This window comes from Halichoerus grypus, chromosome 2, assembly GCF_964656455.1.
Source record: "Halichoerus grypus chromosome 2, mHalGry1.hap1.1, whole genome shotgun sequence".
Classification (NCBI taxonomy): Eukaryota; Metazoa; Chordata; class Mammalia; order Carnivora; family Phocidae; genus Halichoerus; species Halichoerus grypus.
The window spans coordinates 186,925,719-186,945,610 of record NC_135713.1 but is presented as its reverse complement, the minus strand read 5'-3'; the positions used below and the strand labels follow the sequence as shown (position 1 = coordinate 186,945,610).

At 54.5% G+C, this 19,892-nt stretch overlaps 1 protein-coding gene across 1 annotated transcript in view; it reads right to left on the bottom strand.

Annotated features, from left to right (window-relative positions):
- LASP1 (LIM and SH3 protein 1) overlaps nt 1–19,892 on the bottom strand; it is a 39,314-nt gene that overhangs the window by 9,151 nt on the left and 10,271 nt on the right. Inside the window, exons 3-4 of the mRNA XM_078065657.1 lie at nt 13,533–13,617; nt 5,860–5,967 (exon numbers count right to left, since the gene is read on the bottom strand). Of these exons, the coding sequence (XP_077921783.1) occupies nt 5,860–5,967; nt 13,533–13,617 (193 nt within the window). The remainder of the gene's footprint in view (nt 1–5,859; nt 5,968–13,532; nt 13,618–19,892) is intronic.

Sequence of the window (19,892 nt, the reverse complement as noted above, 5' to 3'; positions counted from 1 at the left end):
GAACTGTCGTGGGCCCCCGAGCACCCTGTTCTATGCCCAGAAGGTCCAAGCGCACATGGGTTGAGAGGCCCAAGCCCCTGTTGGCCAGGGCTCCGGAATGACTAGTGGAAGGTCCATTCCACAGCTAAATAAAGAAACCCATTTTCTCGGCTAGCCAACGTTCTGTTTTCTGAACCCCTGCTCTCCTGATTGTGGTGGAAAACAAAGGTCTGACGATGCACGACGTTCCCACATGATTCTACATCATGGTCCAAAAGGGAACATAGGCTCTGAATGGAATCATCAACTCACCAGCCAGAGTCTACTTTTTTTATAACAATGTCTCCCACTTTCTGAGGGCTGATTTTGTGCCCTTGCATGGATTATTCATTTCCTTTTCTCAGCCAGCCCTACGACAATGTATCACTATCACCCCCCGTTTTATAGATGGGGAAACCGACACTCAGAGGAGGGTAACTGGTGGGTTAGCAGAATCCAGTTCTCACATTGCATCCTTACATCTCAGCTATCATGTAATACTGCTCCCTATCACAGACTAACAATATGTTTTTTTTAAACAAACGTGAATCTGTGTTCACCTTCATTAGTCATCAGAGAAATGCAAGTTAAAACCACAGAAGACACCATTACACACAATCAAAATGGCTAAAGTGAGTAAGTCTAAGGATGTAGAGCAATGGAAACTCATCACTGCTGGCAAAATAACTCAGTACAGCCACTTGAAAAATAGATCAGCATTATCTGGTAAGATAGAAGGATCGTAAACTCTAAGACCCGGCAATTCCACTCCACGTGAACACCAGGAAATATGGGGACATCCAGAGCGTGTGGAAGTAATCTCAAGTCCTACACCAGAATCAATAAACAGTGGTATAAGCATTAAATGGAATACTATTTGGCAATGAAAAAGAATGACCTATAGCTACGTGCAAATATGTAGATGAATCTTTAAACCCAGTGTTGACCAAAGGAAGACAGACACAAAAAGGGCGTCTGGGTGGCTCAGTCGTTAAGCATCTGCCTTCGGCTCAGGTCATGATCCCAGGGTCCTGGGTTCGAGCCCGCATCGGGCTCCCTGCTCCGCGGGGAGCCTGCTTCTCCCTCTCCCACTCCCCCTGCTTGTGTTCCCTCTCTCGCTCTCTGTCAAATAAATAAATAAAATCTTAAAAAAAAAAAAAAAAAGACACAAAAGGAATACGTAGTATACGTTCAAAATCAGGAAAAACAAAAACTATGGCATTTAGTAATACATAGTTATATATTAAAATTAGAAAAAAGAGGGGTGCCCCAGGCTCCACTGGTTAAGTGTCTGCCTTCCACTCAGGTCATGATCCCAGAGTCCAGGGATTAAGCCTCACATCGGGCTCCCTGCTCAGTGGGGAGTCTGCTTCTCCTTCTGCCCCTCACCCTGCTTGTGCCCTCTCCCTCTCTCTCTCTCAAATAAATAAATAAAATATTTAAAAAATAAAATAAAATTAGAAAAGAGAAAGCACATGCTCTCAAAAATTACACTCAGTTTATTCCACGAGCCTGCCTCCCGGTCATTTGACCCTGGGCATGGAATTTTTGTTTGACATTAGTATTTACTACTGATTAGGCCCAGCCTCTAAAGACTGAAGCTAACTTACAGAATAGGTGTTGCTAATTATTTTTCACTGATAGAAATGCAAAGCATTTCTGCCTGTGGCAAAGATACTCCCAAAGTTTATGGTTTTATGGTCCTGTAGAACATTACCCAGTTCTGCAGATAATGGCAGGGCAGTAACCAGTTCTGGGTCTCGTTGTATCCAGCTCTTTGACTAGGCAGCAGGTCTGCCTGTCCTAACCTCCAGCATAATTAAGTGAAATACATGATAGGTGCTCACTGTAGGAGAGTTAGGTTTTTAGCACTTTAAAAGCTCTATCTTCTCTTTAAGATTTTATTTATTTATTTGAGAGAGAGAGAGAGAGAGAGAGAGCACATGAGGGGGGGAGGGTCAGAGGGAGAAGCAGACTCCCCGCTGAGCAGGGAGCCCCAGGAGGGACTCGATCCCAGGACTCCAGGATCATGACCCGAGATGAAGGCAGTTGCTTAACCAACTGAGCCCCCCAGGCGCCCTAAAAGCTCTATTTTAAGAGGAGTTCGGGTTGGGGGGAGGGGAGTTCCGGGAATGTTTCTCGACTTGCACAGTGAACACAGGTGTTTACTGTATGGGTTGTTACTGGGTGTTACACTGCACAGAAAAAGACACAGGACTGTATACAGAAAATCAATATATAAGTAGATATGTAAGATAAACAAAAGCAGAACTACTCTACCGGGAGGCAGGGGCTCCCATAAAAGGGTCTCAGCCGTGAAAATTTCCCAGCCGTTGGAACTCAGGACCAAAGGCCATTCCAGAAGGATACACTGCATTCCAGAGCACGCAGCCCTGGCCTCTCAACCCTTTCCATACCCTTAACGAAGACACAGTTCCCCCAGAAAATTTCACACATTCTCAGTACCAGACAATGGCCCAACTTCTCAACCAAGCTTTACTCCCTGCCTCTCCTTTAGTCACAGTGCAGAAAGCAGACAGTTCTGCCTTTACAGAAATGGTAATTATACTGACCACACTGATCTGATGGATGACAGACCGCACACATCCAAAGCCTTTAAACATCACCTGGGGAGACCAGACACTTTTTCAAAATGGTCTCGCTTGTAAATCCTCTACTCTGGAGCATATTCCTCCGGGGAGGTAAATCTCATCTCTTCCCAAGATGGTCTGACCTCTCTGGAAACAGCTAGGGGTCGTTGGGCGCTAAGCTGGGAAGTGAGTGACAAACTACACAGACTGGATACTAAACAAAGGGGTGGCTCTCTAAACACTAACTTTGCCAAAACTCTTCTGGAGGTTGGGACAACTTCACGACGGCTCTAAGCGTGGTTTCAAGCTCCCTTAGAGTTCGGGGATGTGGCCGGGCCTGGCACTCTCTGACTTAGGGCTTGGTGAAGCTTTTCCAGGCTTTTAAGTAATGGTTCTCAAACTTCACTGAGCACCACCGGAACCCAGCGAATGTGTTTAAAATGCTGGTTCCTTGATTTCGGCTCAGGTCGTGATCTCAGAGTCATGGGATGGAGCTCTGTGTCGGGCTCCCCACTCAGCGAGGAGTCCGCTTGGGATTCTCTCCTTCTCCCTCTGTCCCTCCCCCTACTCTCTCTCTTTCTCAAATAAATAAATCTTAAAAAAAAAAAATAAACAAAATAAAATGCCGGTTCCTGGGTCTTACTCCCAGAGATGCTGAGTCAGGCAGCCTATGAAGAGCCCGCCTGTGAGCCTGCATTCTCAATAAACCTTCCCACATGGGGGCATCTGGGCGGCTTAGTTGGTGAAGCATCCAACTCTTGGTTTTGGCTCAGGGCATGATCTTAAGGTTGTGAGATCGAGCCCCGCATCGGGCTCTGAGCTAAGTGCGGACTCTGCTTCAGATTTTCTCTCTGCCCCTCCTTGTTTACACACACACTCTCTCAAATACATAAATAAAATCTTTAAAATTAAACAAGACCAAAAAACTCTTTCCCATGTAGTTCTAGTACAGCTGTTTATAGAGGCCCACGTCTGACAGACTCTAACTGTGCTCACTAAAACCAAGAGTCTTCCAGCTTTGTGGTCAGTCACACCTCAGATGTCCTAGCTAAAGCTGCAAAAGCAGAACCCGGTCAGGTTCAAGCCACCTCCCCCACCTCGGAGCAGAGGACAATCAGCTAATGGCAGCCCTGTGGTTAATGATAAGATGGTTATCTCCTTAGGTGTAGATGTGTTGGTCACAGTGAGTTCTGTTACCAGAGCTCCTCAGATATTAGCACCTCAGATAACTGGGTATGGAATATTCTGGAAACCTTCCAGAAAGGAAGGCAGGGATGACTGTGCTTGCTTGTCTTCTGCCTCTAAAACCCACAGGCTGGAAGCAATGAGTGAATGTGTTGGGGAGTTGGGGTTGTAGATGAGAGCATGTGTCCTTGCAATGAAAAGGCCACAGAGGCCTGGAGAGTCAAGACTCCAGCTTTGTGAGCCATTCCAGGTTTTCCCCATTGCCCAAGGCTTCCCCTCCCTCCCACTTGCCATGTGGAGAGCTAGAAGACACAGGCCTTCTTTAACCTTCTTTCCCCTGCAGAGGGTCTGGGCACCGTGGGTGGGGAAGCTCTAGGGTGTGAGGCCAGGCCCTGGCTTATAAGGCAACTGAAACAGGCTTTATTTGTGTGTGTGTGTGTGAGGGGGTGGATTAGAGCCCTCCTAGCCCAAGGGAAGCTCTCCATTTCCTCCAGCCACAGATTTCCAAACTGTAGGTCAACGGCCTTGCTGCAAAACCCACTTAGTTGGGCGCCTGGGTGGCTCAGTCGTTAAGCGTCTGCCTTCAGCTCAGGTCATGATCCCAGGGTCCTGGGATCGAGCCCCGCATCGGGCTCCTGCTCAGCGGGGAGCCTGCTTCTCCCTCTCCCCCTCCCTCTGCTTGTGTTCCCTCTCTCGCTGTGTCTCTGTCAAATGAATAAATAAAAAAATCTTTAAAAAAAAAAACCCACTTAGTTACCCATTTAGTTAAGTCTACAGCAAGCAAGTTCACAAAATAAAATAGAACAGAAAATATCTGAATGCTCTCCAAGTAGTAATGACTCTTTGATGAAAGCTTTGATTTGGTTTTCTCTCTAAATAAGTAAGCAGGCCTGTTTGGTGGGTCACTATGTGAAATGTACGTTATATCGTAATAAGTTCCAAAGTCTAAAAGCCACAGTCTTGGGCCTGACTGGTTCTCGTGACCTAGGCCCTGGCTCTGAAATCCACCTGAGCCACTGTGGAGCCCAATCTAAGCACAGTGCCACCAAGGAGGCTGGGGGGGGGGGGGGCGGGGAGAGGCATGCGGAGGGCTATGGAGGCCGGGGACAGGTGCCAGGTGGCCCACCAGAATCCCAGACCCTCCGCCCAGAATGACCTTGGGCAACCTGCCGACTCCTTTCTGTTCTAGACTTAAGGACAACTGTTTGCCCAGGCCTCCATTTATAGGACCCCCCCCCCAAACAGACGAGGCTGGCTGGGCACACACCACAACTCTGTGCCCCAGGCCCCTGTGCCACGGGGTCCCGCACACAGCAGTGTTCCAACCCCCATGTGCCCCAAACTCCCCAGGCAGCTTCCCCACAAACCCAGATACACACGCTGCTGGTCCGTAGCTCTGCCAAGCAGGAAACCAATGCCTATTCCCCGGCCACAGGTGCCCCGGGCCCCTCGCTCTACCACCCACTCTCTACACCCCGTGCTGCGTAGCCAGATGCTGCCGACCACCCCCAGCCCGGGAAAGCTGGGCCGAGGGGTACGGGGCCGGCCAGCGAAGCCAGCCGGGGTTTTTACACAGGAAGGAAGAGCAAGCCGAGGTGGGGGCGGAGGCCAAAGGAGGGCGGAAATACTGCAATATCAGCACCCAGAGACAGACAAGAGGGGGGCTGGCCCCTCCCCACCCCTGCCACCCAGTTATGACCTTTATGCTTAGACAAAACAGTCCGTCTGGACCCTGACACCCACCGTAGCCGGGGGGGGGCGGGGGGGAGGCACGTTAGAGAGGGTGGGGAGTGGTTTGGCACACAGGCCCTCCCTGTACAAAAGTTGACTGCTTTTATGGTAGAAATGCCATGTGGGCACAGGGTGGAACAGGGGAATATGGGGGTGCACAGAAAAAAGTCATCTGGGAACCCCAGACCCTTCCTTCCCTCTGCTCAAACAGCTGCTTCCCAGGCAGGCCCAGAAGAGCTGGGGCGGCAGAGAGCTGGCCTCATTCGTGCCTGTCAGACCGGCAAGTGGGGGCAGGACGGGGGCGGGGGGGGGGTGTGTGGGCAGGGGAGCTTACGTTACTGATCTGGTCCTGGGTCTTCTTGATTCTCTGGAGTTCAGGTGTGTCTGCCACCACGCTGAAGCCCTTGCCCTTGTTCTTCTCAAACTCCTCCTTGTAGCGCACCTGGAGGATGAAGCGGGAAAGAGGGGTTAGCATCAAGACGGAGGCGGCAGAGGGGGCCCCAGCCTGCGGCCACCTCCGCTACAACCCCCAGCCAGGAGGGAGACCCTGACCAGAAATCCCCCTGCAGTGACATCCACTGCCCACCCCCGAACTCAAAGCAGGAGCCTTAGCCAAAAAGCGTTTGACTAACAATAACCCACAAAGACGTATTCAGTGCATTCTGAGTGCCGAGTGCTTTACATGAATTATCTCACTTAAGTCTTACTGTATTCTATTATTAGCTCCATTCTGCAGATAAAGAAACTGAGCCAGAGAGAGGCAGAGCCCCCTGCCAAGGTCACACAGCTCGGCAATAAATGTCCAGAGCCACCAGGGTGCCAACTCTCGTCTGCCTGACTCCTGGCCCTTCACCGCTGGCCTATCCTGCGTGAAAGCTATAGGAAGAAGGTTCTTTCCAGAGCTCCAAAGGCTGCCCCAGCCCTCACCCTTGCCAGGATGTGGCCTGACCCACCGAGAACCCGGAGGAGTCTCTGAGCGCCCAGCTGAGTGAGGGCTGTGCCAAGGCACAAAGCTAGCTTCCAGAAAGGACGTCGGTGAGACAGCCACTCGGAAGGGCTCCATCAACGAGCCTTTCACAGGCCCAGCGGCTTCCCGGAGCCTGCCAGGCCCGCTTCTGAGATCAGTGCCTCGGGAGGGGATGACGTCGGTGGCGGCACAGACAGGACTTCGGAACAGGGCTCCGAGATCCAGGGAAGAAGCCTACGCTCCACTACTGCCCTCCTCTCCTGAGAAATTCGCAGACACTCAAGCACCAGAGGGACTCAAGTCAGACCTAAGAAAGGACTTGCCGAACGCTAATGGAATTGAAATATGAAAAAGATCTTATTCTCCCTTGGGGGTTTTAAAGAACAGGATGGAGGCTAGAAACGCCCATGGGATAGAGAACTGTTCCCTGGTTTCCAGAGACTTCACCTCCCCCCCCAGCCGCCCAGCAGCCAGCCAGCTGTTCCAGCCCCACCAGCTGCCTGGAGTTCCTCCAGGGGGGCTGCACTCCCCGAGAAGCAGGTCAGCTCAGGACACGAGGCCCTGGGCCTTGGGAGTTTCCAGGATGGGATGCCCAGGCAGCTGTCAGGAGTCACCTGGCCACGGGGCTGAGCTGCACCCTGACCTGACCGACAACACCCACATATGCATCCGTGGCCACGCCTGTCAGTTCCTCTGCACATCGCCCAAGGGTCAGAGGTCCTTGTTCATCCTCTGGAGCCCAGCTTACCCACCTATGGGGTTCTAGATCCTAAAAGGTTTCAGAAGCTCCTTTGTTTATTTATTTATTTTTTAAAAGAGGCTCCTTCGTTCTGATCCAGACTGAAAACAAAGGCCTGGATGTGCTATTTCCCAAAAGACTGGAAGTTAATGCAGGAAATACAAGGACTGACCCACCCCAAGGGCCCAGAACTGCCCCCAGCATCAGCTCTTCCAGAAAGCCTTGGAACAGCGTGGTGACCTTTAATGCCGGGGGCAGGGAGACCCTTCGGGAAAGGGGCATCAGGGAGAGGATGCGGAAGCCCCAAATCCAAGGCCTCTGGCCTCGATTTCCCCGTCTGTAAAAGGGTTGTCATGGGAATCAGTTAAAATACGGGGAGGGGGCTTCCCATCGCCAAGCATGGGCAAAGAGCCTGAGGGAGCTGGTCCTAACGCGTGCTCAGTCTTCCACTTGCCAAGCGATCTTGGGCAAATGACTTCACCTCTCAAGCCTCCATTTCCAATCTGTAAAATGGGGAGAGTACCACCCATTCCAGTCAGCGGCGCAAACTAGACAGTGGCTCGAACACAGCAAAATGTACCCCCGGGCATCCTGAAGCAGGGCAGGGCTTTGCACCTGCTGCTAAGGGCAGGTGTGGAAGTGCTTTGTCAACATTAAAGTGCTGAACCAGTGCCAGACCCCCACTCCTTCCTCCACTTCCTGGCCTTGCTAGGGTCAGGCCCCTAATCCAGGGGAGTAATTGCCATGGCGACACTACAATGACGTCAGCTAGTTCCCAGGCTCAGGAACTGCCTCTCCCTGCTGGGGAAGGAGAATGCATTTCACTCCTGGCACAGGCAGCCAGATAGGGCGGGGCTGGGGTGGACCGGGGACTGAGAAGGGATGGAGGGAGGTCTGGGCTCAGCACTTCACTGCTGTATGTCACTAGGCAAGTCAGTCCCCCTCTCTGGATCCCCTGAGCAGGGGTGAGGAGGGGGGGGAGGGGGGCGCTGGCTAGCTGATCTCTAAAAACCCACCCAGCTCTGGAGTTTGTGACCACTTTTAAGTACCTGCAGGCCTTAACTGAAGAATCAAGGTGAGGGAGATTCTCTGAGAGGCCTTTTGGTGCTGGAGTGGGTGGCAGAGGTGAAAGGTAGAGAGCCAGGAGGGTGGGGAGGGCCCTGCCTAGAGCCCCTCCCTCAGGGTTCTCTGGTCACCCAAGCAGGAGTGTTTGCCCACATCTGGGACGGCTCAGCAGGATGTGGTGGTGGTGGTGGGGGGTCTCTGAGGGAAGGGACCCACCCAAGGTCATTCAAGGTTGTTGGTAGGGGCAGGATGCAACTCTGCACTGGGGGCGGATGACTCCATGCCTGGGAGCTGCCTGGGCCGCCCATCCTGACAATTGCTGAGGCAGGGCCAGGTCTGATGCCCGAGGCTCCTCCCACCCAACAAACACTACCCAACTCCCTGGGTCTATCTTGTTCGTTACTTATCCCAACAAAGTAGGTACAAGTGTTTGTTGCATGAACGATGAATGAACTGAATAGACACAAAATATCAAACAGACAGCACAATTTAGAAAGTCACTGCTTTGCTGACCTAACATAAAGAGGAAAGATCATGACTTGAAAAAAAAATTTTTTCTCCTAAATAAACCAGTATGAAACAAGACAAAAACAAAAACAGTTTTTTTGAAAAAAAACACAGTCCCAACCATTTCCACTTACTATGTGCCTACTATGTGCTTGCCCACATACTATGTAACTTACCCCCTTCTAACAAAAAAGAAATTAGCTTGAAAATTAGACAGACACAGATGGGAAGGAGAGCGAATGAGAAAGGTCAGCGCTGGAAGCAATCATCAAAAGGTCACTCTGTCTACTCCCCAGCTTCACTGTGCCCAAGCTCCATTTCCTCTCCTTTCCAAGAGAATAGTTAATAGTGAACATTTACTGAGTGCTGACTCTATGCCAGGAACCGTTCTAAATGCCTAACATATACTAATATTCTCTATATCCGCTGTAATATATGATGTTACGTATACTACGTAACATACGCTATATCCTTACAACCACCTTTGGAGAAAGGTAATCCCCATTTTACAGATGAAGGCACTGAGGCTCAGGAAGGTGAAATATCTTACCCCAGGTCACACAGCTAGTGTGGCAGACCCAGGATCTGACCTGCAGCCAGCTTAGGTCAGAGTGACACCATGTGCTCCCTGCAGTGCTGGGGACAGACCACACTGTCCTGTGCCTGGGACTGTACAGCGCCACGGGGTCTGACAATGGGGGAAAGAACGAGAGAGGCATTCTCCTTGTACTTCTGCCTCGGTTCCGGGGGTCACACAGACACCCCCCAGCGCTCAGCGCCGCCCCCCCCAAAGATGTTGCCTCTACTCAGCCTGGGGCTGGGGGAGGGAGAGCTGCCTTGGGGAGGGGGTGCAGCTGGGCCCCAGCCTCCGTTCCCTGCCTCAGCCAGGCCTGGGCAGGACCACCCAGAGGGTCATTTCTGGTCAGTTCTGTGGTTACCTCCCCTGTAGGCTCCAGGTGTCCCAGACACCCAAAGTACCACTTTGGGAACCAATCTAGACACAGGAAAGCAAATAAAGTTGAACTAGCACTGGCAGCTTCCAGAGACTGAGGAGGGCTGAGACACACGCATGCAGGCCAGGAAGGGGCCCTGGCAAGAGACCAAGCGACACCCTGGTGGGGGGTGGGGCACCGGAGGCAGGGGCTCCCACTTCCCTTCCTGCCAGCCACAGGCTGCTCTAGCCGGCCCTGCCCCCACAGCAGCCACAGGAACCAGAACCTGTCACCACCCCCGGCCAGGCCCACTCAGCCCTTCCAAACCTCAGCGCATCAGCCCAGCCCCCAACCTCCAGGCAACAGGGCTATGCTGTCCCCATTTTACCGGGGAGGAAAAAAGCTGTGAGAGGAAAGCGGCCAGGCTCAGACCACAGAGCTGGGGGCGAGGGAGAAGGAAGACAGACCCAGGCTTGCAAAGAAGGCAGGGCCCTGGCCTCCACCCTCTGCCTACCCCAGCTGCCAGGCCCCAGGAGCCAGACTCAGGTTAGAGCGGTATCCTCAGTGCAGCAGAGCCCTGACTCCATGACGCGCCCCCCCACCCCCAGAGCAGAAGCAAGGTGAGCTCAGGTCAGTTCCACCCAGCTTCTTGCCTGCCCCCCAAGCCTGGCTCTAAGTCTCGCAAAGTAAGTCCAAAAGGCTCATGAGAATCACCAGGGGAGTCAAAATGCAGATTCCTGGGGCGCCTGGGGTGGCTCAGTCGCTTAAGTGACTGCCTTCAGCTCAGGTCATGATCCCAGGGTGCTGGGATCGAGCCCCGCATCGGGCTCCCTGCTCAGCGGGAAGCCTGCTTCTCCCTCTCCCACTTGTGTTTCCTCTCTCGCTGTCTCTCTCTCTCTATTAAATAAAGAAAAATCTTTTAAAAAAAAATGCAGATTCCTGGGCACTGCCCAGAATTGCCAACCAGAAACCCCCTGGGTGGGGCCTAGGAATCTGCGTTCCAACACACACACACACTCACACTCTCCTCCCCACCCCGCATCGGTAACTGTGCATCCCGTGGGTGAGAGCTTACGGCTGGCTGCCGGCCGCATCAGGTACGCAACTGGCAAGAGCAAAGGGCTTGAAATCTGCCTCTGTCACTGGGCTCTGGGCAAGTGGCAGGCCTCTCTAAACCTGTGTCCCCCTCTGTACAATGGGGATTAAAAAAAATCTCTCCTTCACTCTGAGAAACAAACAAGGTTTTAGAGGGGAGGGAGGAGGGGGATTGGTTAGCCTGGTGATGGGTATTAAGGAGGGCACGTACTGCATGGAGCACTGGGTGTTATACGAAAACAATGGATCGTGGATCACCACATCAAAAACCAATGATGTATTGTATGGTGACTAACATAATAAAATTAAAAAAAAAAAAAAAATCTCTCCTTCATCAGGTGGTTGCAAGGATTCTGTGAGGTCAGGGCCTGGCCCTCGGTGAGGACCTCATGGAGGATGACTGCCATCCTCATCACTTCCTCAGCCTGCCTGAGAGACAGGGGCCCCAGGGGCCGGGAGGCGAGCAGCAGGCCAGGCTCCGGGGAGGGGAGTAGTGAGCTGAGCCGAGGTGGGGCAGAGGGACCTGGGGAGCCTGAGCCCGGCGGCTTCCTCCTCCAGACCCCGCCCCTCAGGGATCTGGTTCCAGGGGCAAAAAGGGCTACAAGCCCGCTTTTGTGGGACTGACAAAAGCTAAGGGAATTAACAGGGTTTGAATTTCTCCTCCTGAGAGTAGGGCGCTGTGTGTGTGTGTGTGTGTGTGTGTGTGTGTGTGTGTGTGTCTGCCCCTGCCTCTGCCTGAGTGTGTGCACACACTCCCGCACCTCGGGGAGCTGCACCTGACGTCTCCTCCCTACACCTCTTCTTCTGGGTCCCCCTGATGGGGCCCCCACCACTTGGGGTTCTGACTGCCCCTCTCAAGCTGTGGGGTGAGTACAGGTCGCCCTGGATGCTGTGGCCTGCATGCCCCTCGAAGCCCCCTCCACCTCTGGCCCCAGGGGGCCCTCTCCAGGATGGGGGGTCCCGGGAAAGTCGTCAGCTAGCTAGGGTCTGGCCAATATCTTCCCTGTGCAGACCAGGCCCAGGCCCCAGGGCTGCCTCAGCCCCTCTCCCTGCCAGCTGGACCACTGCCTCCCTCAGGGGGCAGAGGTCCGGTATCCATACCGGCTCCCCCCAAACTGTGGGTTTCACGCCCAGCAGGGTCAGCATCCGGCCTAGCAGCTGTAAGCTGCCGCCGAGGGAAAAACCAGCTTCCCCTACTTGCTCCCGGCTGCTGTGGGGCACGCAGGAGGCCTGCACCTCACACCTCACCAGGACTGCACATGGTCAAGGTCACCGTACTCGGGAGTGGAAAAACCAGAGTCCAGATCCTGAAACTTCATTCACTGTGCGTGTCAACAGGCAAAGCCTCAGTTCCCTCATCTGATGGCCCCCAGAGCGGGGTCAAGGATGAATGAGGTGAAAGTAACTAAGAGCGCTTGCTAAGCTATAAAAGTTCTCACCAGCACCAGGAACTACCGTGTTTATTATCAAGGCAGAGATAAGTTCTCCTGAGGGAGCTGGGTGGAACTCTGGAAAGAACACAAGTCTCAGAATTAGACAAACCGGCCTTCCAAGTCGGGGGCATCCCTTCCCTCTTCCCTAGAGTGGGGGTGATCCTGCCAACTGCACAGGCTCGTGAACTGAGGGCACTTAGATGCCCAGGGCATTAGGCGCTCAAGATGAGAGCAGTTAATAGTGTTCCTGCCCCTACTACTACCCCATATGACCTTAGCAAGTCCCCTCATGTCTCTGGGCCTGTTTCCTCATCTGTACCACGGGAGAAACAACACCCTCACGGCTGCCAGAAGTCAATGAGAGGACACTAGAGAGCACAGGGCTGGTTCTCCTTCACAGGACCTCCTGGGAGACAGGGACCCAGAGAGGTCATGTTAACGTCAGACAGCAGGAACCCCACTCCAGAGGGATCAGGAGAGATCCCCCTCTGTGGCCCGAGGGGGGTCCTCTGCAACACTTTCCCCAGCCCTGGGCACCCTGCCCACTCGGCTAAGTCCCTCAAGGGGTCTTTGCAGAAGCCCCACCCCACCCTACCCCAGCGCCCCCAGTCTAGGCCAGGCTGGTCCCAGAAGCCCTCCCAGATCTCCAGGCACAGTGACCTGTTTGGGGCTCAGGGCTCTGGATTCTTTGCTTATTCCTCACTGTCCCCTAAAGACTGAGTCGTGCCTGGGGCAGGAACCCATCTCCTCCCCACTACAGCGGCATGCACCACTCCCCACAAAGCAAGTGCTCCAGAAAAATCAGGCCCAAGGAGACAAGTCGGACAGGCCCCCAGGGCGAGGCCCCCTTCGCAGCCTGCCCTCTGCAGAGTGGAGGAGCTTCGGAGACATGGCCATAAAGGGTGGATTGACCTCAGACTGGCCTGAGCCTGGGGAGGTGAGTCCCCTCCTTTGAGGGTGGGGTGGGAGTGGAGAGGAGGGAGAAAGGAACAGCTTCCTGGAGGAGGCAGGCTTTAGAGGCCCCACAAGAGATTCCTGGAGCAGAGATACCTCTCGAACCCACTTCCTCCACTCCTTTGACAAAGTCAGGAAATATGAAGTAACCAGGCGCAGGGGTGGGGGCAGGGAGACAGGGCAAGTGCCAGGATTTCAGGACCTTGGCCTCGCTGAGTAACCACAGGGGGAAGGGGGAAGGAGCCCTTGCCAAATCCAGGGGTTACAACAGCCCTCCCTCCCTGCCAGGCCACAGGGCCCACCCCGCCCCCTCACCTGACTCTGGAGCTCGCTCTGTTGCTTGAGGCGGAGGTTTTCCGGGGTGTCAGCCACCATGGTGAAGGACTGCTTGGGGTAGTGTCTGCAGGACAGAAAAAAGGGCGGACGTCATTCTGGGGAAGGGGCGGGAATCTTTGCGCTTCTCACAGGCCTGACTCTCCTGGAAACTTCCTCTTACCCGTGGGCAGCCCCTGCCCTGCCCAGCAGTAGGACCACGATGTGCACCAGCCTTGGCTGAGAGGAGGCAACCATGTCTCAGACTTGGCCAGGGCCAAGCTAGGAAGACGCATTAGGCCTGAGGGGCTGGCCTGCCATGGAGAACTGTCCTGAGCCAACGGGAGGCCCTGGGGACAGTGTCTGAGGGTTTCAGATGACCCTTGTTTGGAAATAATCCATGCCTTAGAATCTAGCGTGCGGGGCGGGGAGGGGGGTGGAGAGGCCTGGGCCACCCGGGATAGCCCTGCCAGACTGGGGAGAAAGAAAATGGGCACGGGCCAGAACAAAGCGTTCAGCTAAAGGCAGAAACAGACACCAACCAAGCAGAGGAAGGGCAGGAGGGATGTGGAGATAAAAGTAAAGGGGAATGGAAACAAAACAGACGAGCAAAGGGAAAAAAAGAGAGAGAGAAACCAAGAAACAGACTCTTAACTCTAGAGAACAAACTGAGGGTTATGGGGGGGGGGAAGGTGATGGGGACTAAGAAGTGCATTTGTCGTGATGAGCATCGGGTGATTAAAATAACAACTTAAAAAAAAAGTAGTAAAGGGGAATGGGACACGCATATCTGGGGGGGCTTCCTGGAGGAGGTGGTGAGAGAGAAAATGCACACATCCAGAGTAGTGTTTCGAAGGGCTAACAAGGTCTAACTTAACTGGAAGTAGGTGAGAGATCAGCTTGACGTCAGAAAATCAGCTTGAGGCCCTCAAGTGACAGATAACACTTTAACAAAAGCTTGATGTTTGCCCAGCGTCTTAGTTCATCAAATCCCCACAAACGCCCTATTTTCCTGCTTTGACAGAAGGGAGAACTGAGGCTCAGACAGGTTAAACACTGTGGCCAAGTCACAGGGCCAGTAAATGGTGGCATATAAATTTGTACCCAATCTCCCCAGGGCCCAGCATCCTGAACCAAACCCTCCCATCTCCAGACACAAGACAGACCAGGAGGCTGCTCCCCAGAAAGGGGGCCGGACTGGAGGTAGCAGGAGCCAGGGCAGCCCTCAGAGCGAGGCCCACAGGGACCGCCACGATCATGTGGTTGTGTCCCCTCATTTCTCAGAGGAGGAAACAGTGTTGTGGTGCCAGGCACTTAGCACTTAGCTGATTTCATAATTAACTCATTTATCACATTGGTTTCTTATCCTCTCTACTTCTCCATGAGGTGAGGTGTTTCTGGTCTCTTTTGTCCATTGATTTATCCCAAACTCCTCAGAACAGAACCTGGTGTTCAACAAACGTGTGATGGATAAATGAATGTCCCACCAGGCACTGAAGCTGGGCCAAGACAAGAACTCCAGTCTCCTATGTCCCACTGGGTCATCCCAAAGGCCCCCAGCAACCCTGCTAAAGGAGAGGAAGCCCTGAGTCACTGGTTTGTGGGAATGTGCTGGAATGTGAAATGGTTGCGGGTCCACATGGGCTCCAAATATTTCAGGGGCTGGCGAGTGGCCTCTCTGAGCAGGAGCTGAGGTCTGGCCATTTGCAGCCCTGGGTGACCACACCTCACCACAACCGTGACCACCTGCAGATCCCCAAGTCACAGGCTGTCCTCAGGTAAGAGATGGAGCGCCGCCTTCCAGGCATGTTCCACCCCGGCTGGCCTGGCCGACATGCCCTAGAGCCCGAAATGAGCTGCCCTCCTACTGTGTGCTCACCAAAGCTGGGAGGTTCTTGCGGGCACCACCCTGAGCCAGAGCTACCTGTGAACACGTGACTTCCCCCGCAGCCACCACTTGTGAAGGGTAGGACTGGGGTTTGCAGAACTAAACCAGGGTGGGGGAAGGGGTGACTACAATGGACACAGTGCTGGGCTCTGGCCCTGCCGCTGACTCACTGGGTGACTTCAGCAAATCCTTTTTCCTCCTGGGCTGGTTCCAGGGTCCTGGACCTAGGCGATTCCAGCTGTGCCCCTCCCCCAGCCTCCACTGCCCCACCTGGGTCCTGCCTCCCAGGTGGGCTCGGCTGGGGCCCTCAGCTCCCCCAGCAGAGGGAGAGGAAAAGTAAACACAGGTGCCTACAGCTGGCAACAGAAATGGCCTGGGGATGAATGCAGGGCTAAGGCTACGGGTCCAGGCCCCAGGCTTGGCCCAGCTGCAGGAGGCCAGGGCCACCCACAGCTGAGGTGCTCCGTTCAAAATTCCTCAGCAGCTCCAGAAAAAGGGAGGGTCCACTGGGAGTCTGCTTCTGGAGATTAGAAAGAGAACGGCAGGAGGGATCCAAGTTAGGATCTCTAGCAGAACTGGCTGGCCCCGAGGTCCTGGGAGGGAAGGCTTCAGAGATGGCCCTCCCACCAAATCAGAGCCCTTCCCAAGGTGTCACGGGGTGGGGGGGTGTGGTGAGGAGAGCATCGGTGGCAGAGGAGGGAGGTGAGGTCCTGAAGCAGGCGGACCGAGGGGAAGACCTTCCGGGCAGCTCTGGCCCGTTCTGAGATGGTGCTGCTTAGCATTTGGTGGGGAAGGGTGGCGGGCAGGCTCGGCAAACACACGCGCTCCGCAGCCAGTCCGCAAACCTGGGCTTTTCCCATTTGCCTGAATGTATGAGGTTAAAATGGAGTGCCAGTTCCGGTGGCCCAAGGACAGCCCGACGCGGGCGGCTGACGTGCAGTTCCGAGGCTCCTACAGTGTCCACACCCGCGGGATGCAGACACGGGCCCTCCACAGCGATGCACGGCTCCGAGACACGGGGGCCAGCCGGTCCCCGTCTCCACCACTGCACCAGAACGGTATCGGGAGACCCCCCCAATATGCAGCGAGTGCTTCTGGATGGGACTGTGAGGTGTTTCACCTTCTCCGTGGAGCCACCATGACCCCCAGATCTCAGCCCCCCCATGGCCAAACACCAATCCGTCAGAACGGAAGGGGAGACCAGCCTAGATGTTCATGCAGCTTAATCTAGCGGGAAGGGGGGGAGGGGAGATTTTAATCCTGCATCAGATTAACTAGATTCAAGAGGCGCTCCAGAACCTCCAATCTCTTAGCCCACCTCCTGGACCCCAACCCTGGACCAGAGGAAGGCAGGCAGTTATCTCTTCCTCTTGCCGGGTCCAACCTGTCCCCTCCCCACAGCCCCAGGCCCTGGAGAGCCAGCCGTGCCTTTTCCCTTCCCCTGCTCACTGCGCTTCAGGTTCCCATAGCAACCCCATCCTCAGCTCCAGGCTGGAGAGCAGCAGAGCAGGGCAGACACAGAGTCTGTGGGGGTGGGGGGAGAGGCGCAGACAGCCAGGCTGTCCTCAGCTGCCGAGGAGCCCACGAGGGCAAAACCAGGAGGCTGTGAATGCAGGATCCTTGCAGACAGTGTCAGTGAGGAGGACAGGTGACTCGGGTGTGTTTCAGGGGGGAGGACGCACAAACATGGGTGCTGTGCCCTTCCCTCACCCACACGACTGCCTTCCAAGAAGGGCTGCAACTGCTCTGACCTTCCAGAGACCACTGCTGGGAATTCTACTTTTTCCCTCCCTCTCTGTCCTCAGGCTGAAGCTCCCCCCACCCATTACCCTCAGATCCCAGTTGGGATGAATGGATGTGCGCGAAAGCCAGTGCAGGGCGCGGAGGCCGCCCAGGGGTTACCACCCCAGCTGGGACCCCAACCCACCAATAGCCTGGGCCACGGTGAGGTAACGGGCGTGGGGGGCATGGTGGGAAGAACTGGGTGTCCCAACCCTACCTGAAGCTGGGTGCAGAGCAGAGCTGTTCTTTGTCCCTTCCGTGGGCCCGGCTGCACCCAGCCCCTTGTTCATTACCCCAGGCAGTGGGCCCTCCACTGACGCCCCTCCCCACCTCTGACTGCAGGATCAGCTGCTCTGGGGAAGAGAGAGGCATGGAGACGGTCCAAGTCCACTAGGACGGGCAGCCTGGAGGTGGGGGAGCAGGGGAAGGGATCTAGCAGCCATGAGGGAAAGAACAGGGACCCGCAGGGCAATCAGGCAGCGCGGCTGCAGCAGCTGAGGCCTCTGGGAGAATTTACGGGCACATCAAGTGCCTTGATTTGGTGTGTGCCCTGTGGTATCCTGTGCCCACTCTCCCTTGAAATCTGCCACAAGGCTTTGGGTTAGGAAAGGCAGGCATTCTCATTGTGCCCATTTTACAGATAAAGAAACTGATGCTCAGTGTCAAGTACAAAGACCTCGCCCAGTGCACTCCCCCTCCCCCCAAGTGCCCGGCCATCTAAGGGCAGGCTGACATCTCTCTCAGATGGACCCCAGTCCACACGGCTAGCTCTCAGAGCTCTGGGGAAAGAGGTGCTTGGCGGGGTGCATGGCGAACAAAGAACTTTATCTTTCAACCCCAACCAGTTCCCACGCTTGGTCATTATGAGAGACCCTCTGGGGGTCAGAAGGCAGGCAATCAGAAGCCACCTACTCCCTAAAACTTTTCTAAAGCCAAGTGTCTCAAGAGTGTAGATAATGACCCACATGGATGCAGAAGGGTCCTCTGCCTCTCTGAGGTTTGCCCTAAGGACCTCTGAGTCACCTTCTTGTTCAGAAGAACTAGAAGGACAGGGAGGATGCTGAGAAGCTGCGAGGCCCCTGCTACAGACACATTGGTGACAGGGACAGCTTGCAGGGCACAGCCCCACTCCGCTCCTGCCCTCCGCCGCATTCCAGAGGGAGAGCCAGGACCAGAATAGACCAGAGATCCTGAAAGCCCAGCTCCCCCTTTCTACAAGCAACCTTGCCCCTTCCAGCCTTGGACCCCTTCAAAAACCACAGCTTTTTGTTCAGGGAGGAACAAAAATACATCAACAAAAGCAACAAGGAGCCTTTGGTTTTACCAAAAGAAAAAAAAATAGCCCCTACATCCTGCCTCTGGAAGGAGCTGCTGATTCCCCTGCTGGGAACACTGCCCATGTGGGTGGGGGGGGGGGGCTCCTTTCTAACCCAGTTTCTCACCCGTCCCCCAGGCCTGAGGAGCTGAAATGGTGGGGATAGGAAGCAACAAGGAAGCATTGTTTGACCAGAGGAAAAAAATGAGCAGCCAGAAAGATCAAGGCCAGACATGAAGAAGAACTTACCAGCCCTCAGGCGTTGGAGACAAGATGAAAAATCAAAGCTGGTACCCGTCCCTGATGGCAGTACATAAAAAGAAGTGATTCTGCCAAGTTGGGTAAGGCATGCAAACACTGGGCCTTGGTTTCCTCATCTCTAAAATGGGGCATTAGGAAACAAAGTGATCTCTGAGGTTCCTTGAGGCCCCGACATCTCTGCTTGTAAGGCTTTAGGGATGAGAGTGGTGGTATTGGGGGCCGTGCATCTGGCCACTGTGGATGCCCTGTTGAGCCTGCCTCCTCCATCCCAAACACACATCACACACGCCCCTCTCACTCCCACTCCTGGCACAATATCCGCTCCCTGGGACATCTGATCCCACTGTTCCCAATCAGAGGCAGGAAAGAGGGAAGTGGGAAAGCTCCAGGCCCCAGTCCTGGATTTACCCACCAACGCCCCAACCCTAAGAGTAGCTGGGATTCGAGACAGTTCGCTAGAATCCAGAGACACTTTGAGCCCCCAATCCCACCAGCACAGACCCCACCCCACACTCTGAGACCTGAGGGAAGGAGCAGGATGATAGTCCCTCGTTCTCCGGAGCCTGGGCCATCTCCACCGTCCTCAGCCCCCCACCACACAGCTCAAGGAAACTGAAGGATGGATCTGGAAATCTGTATTCAGTGAAGAGGGGGAAGGTGCATCTGAATGTCCCCCCTACTTTCCCCAGTCTACATCCACCCCCACACTTGATACCCCCAAAAGCTGGTTCCCCTGGCCTGAATCTCTGCCTGGGGTGCGCAGCCTCCATTAACTCCTGGCCCCCAAGGAGGAGGGAACGGGCCCATTTCTCCCCACCCCCACCCCACCCCTGACCTCCACACTCCTAGACTATTTGCATGGAGACAAAGGCGCAGGTTTGTGCATGTGGACACATCAGCTCCACTTTCACAAAACGTAGTTTACAAAACAAATAATCGAGGGCATAAAATATTCCTCTAACCAAGGGAGCAAGGAGGCTCACCCCACCTACCTGGAAGTTTCACGTTGACGGTGGTTCTTACACCACCAGCCATTGTACACAAGCAGAAAGACACACCTCTAACCATGTCACAGCAACGCCTGGGTGGCTGTGCCTGGGAGCTGGGAACACACACA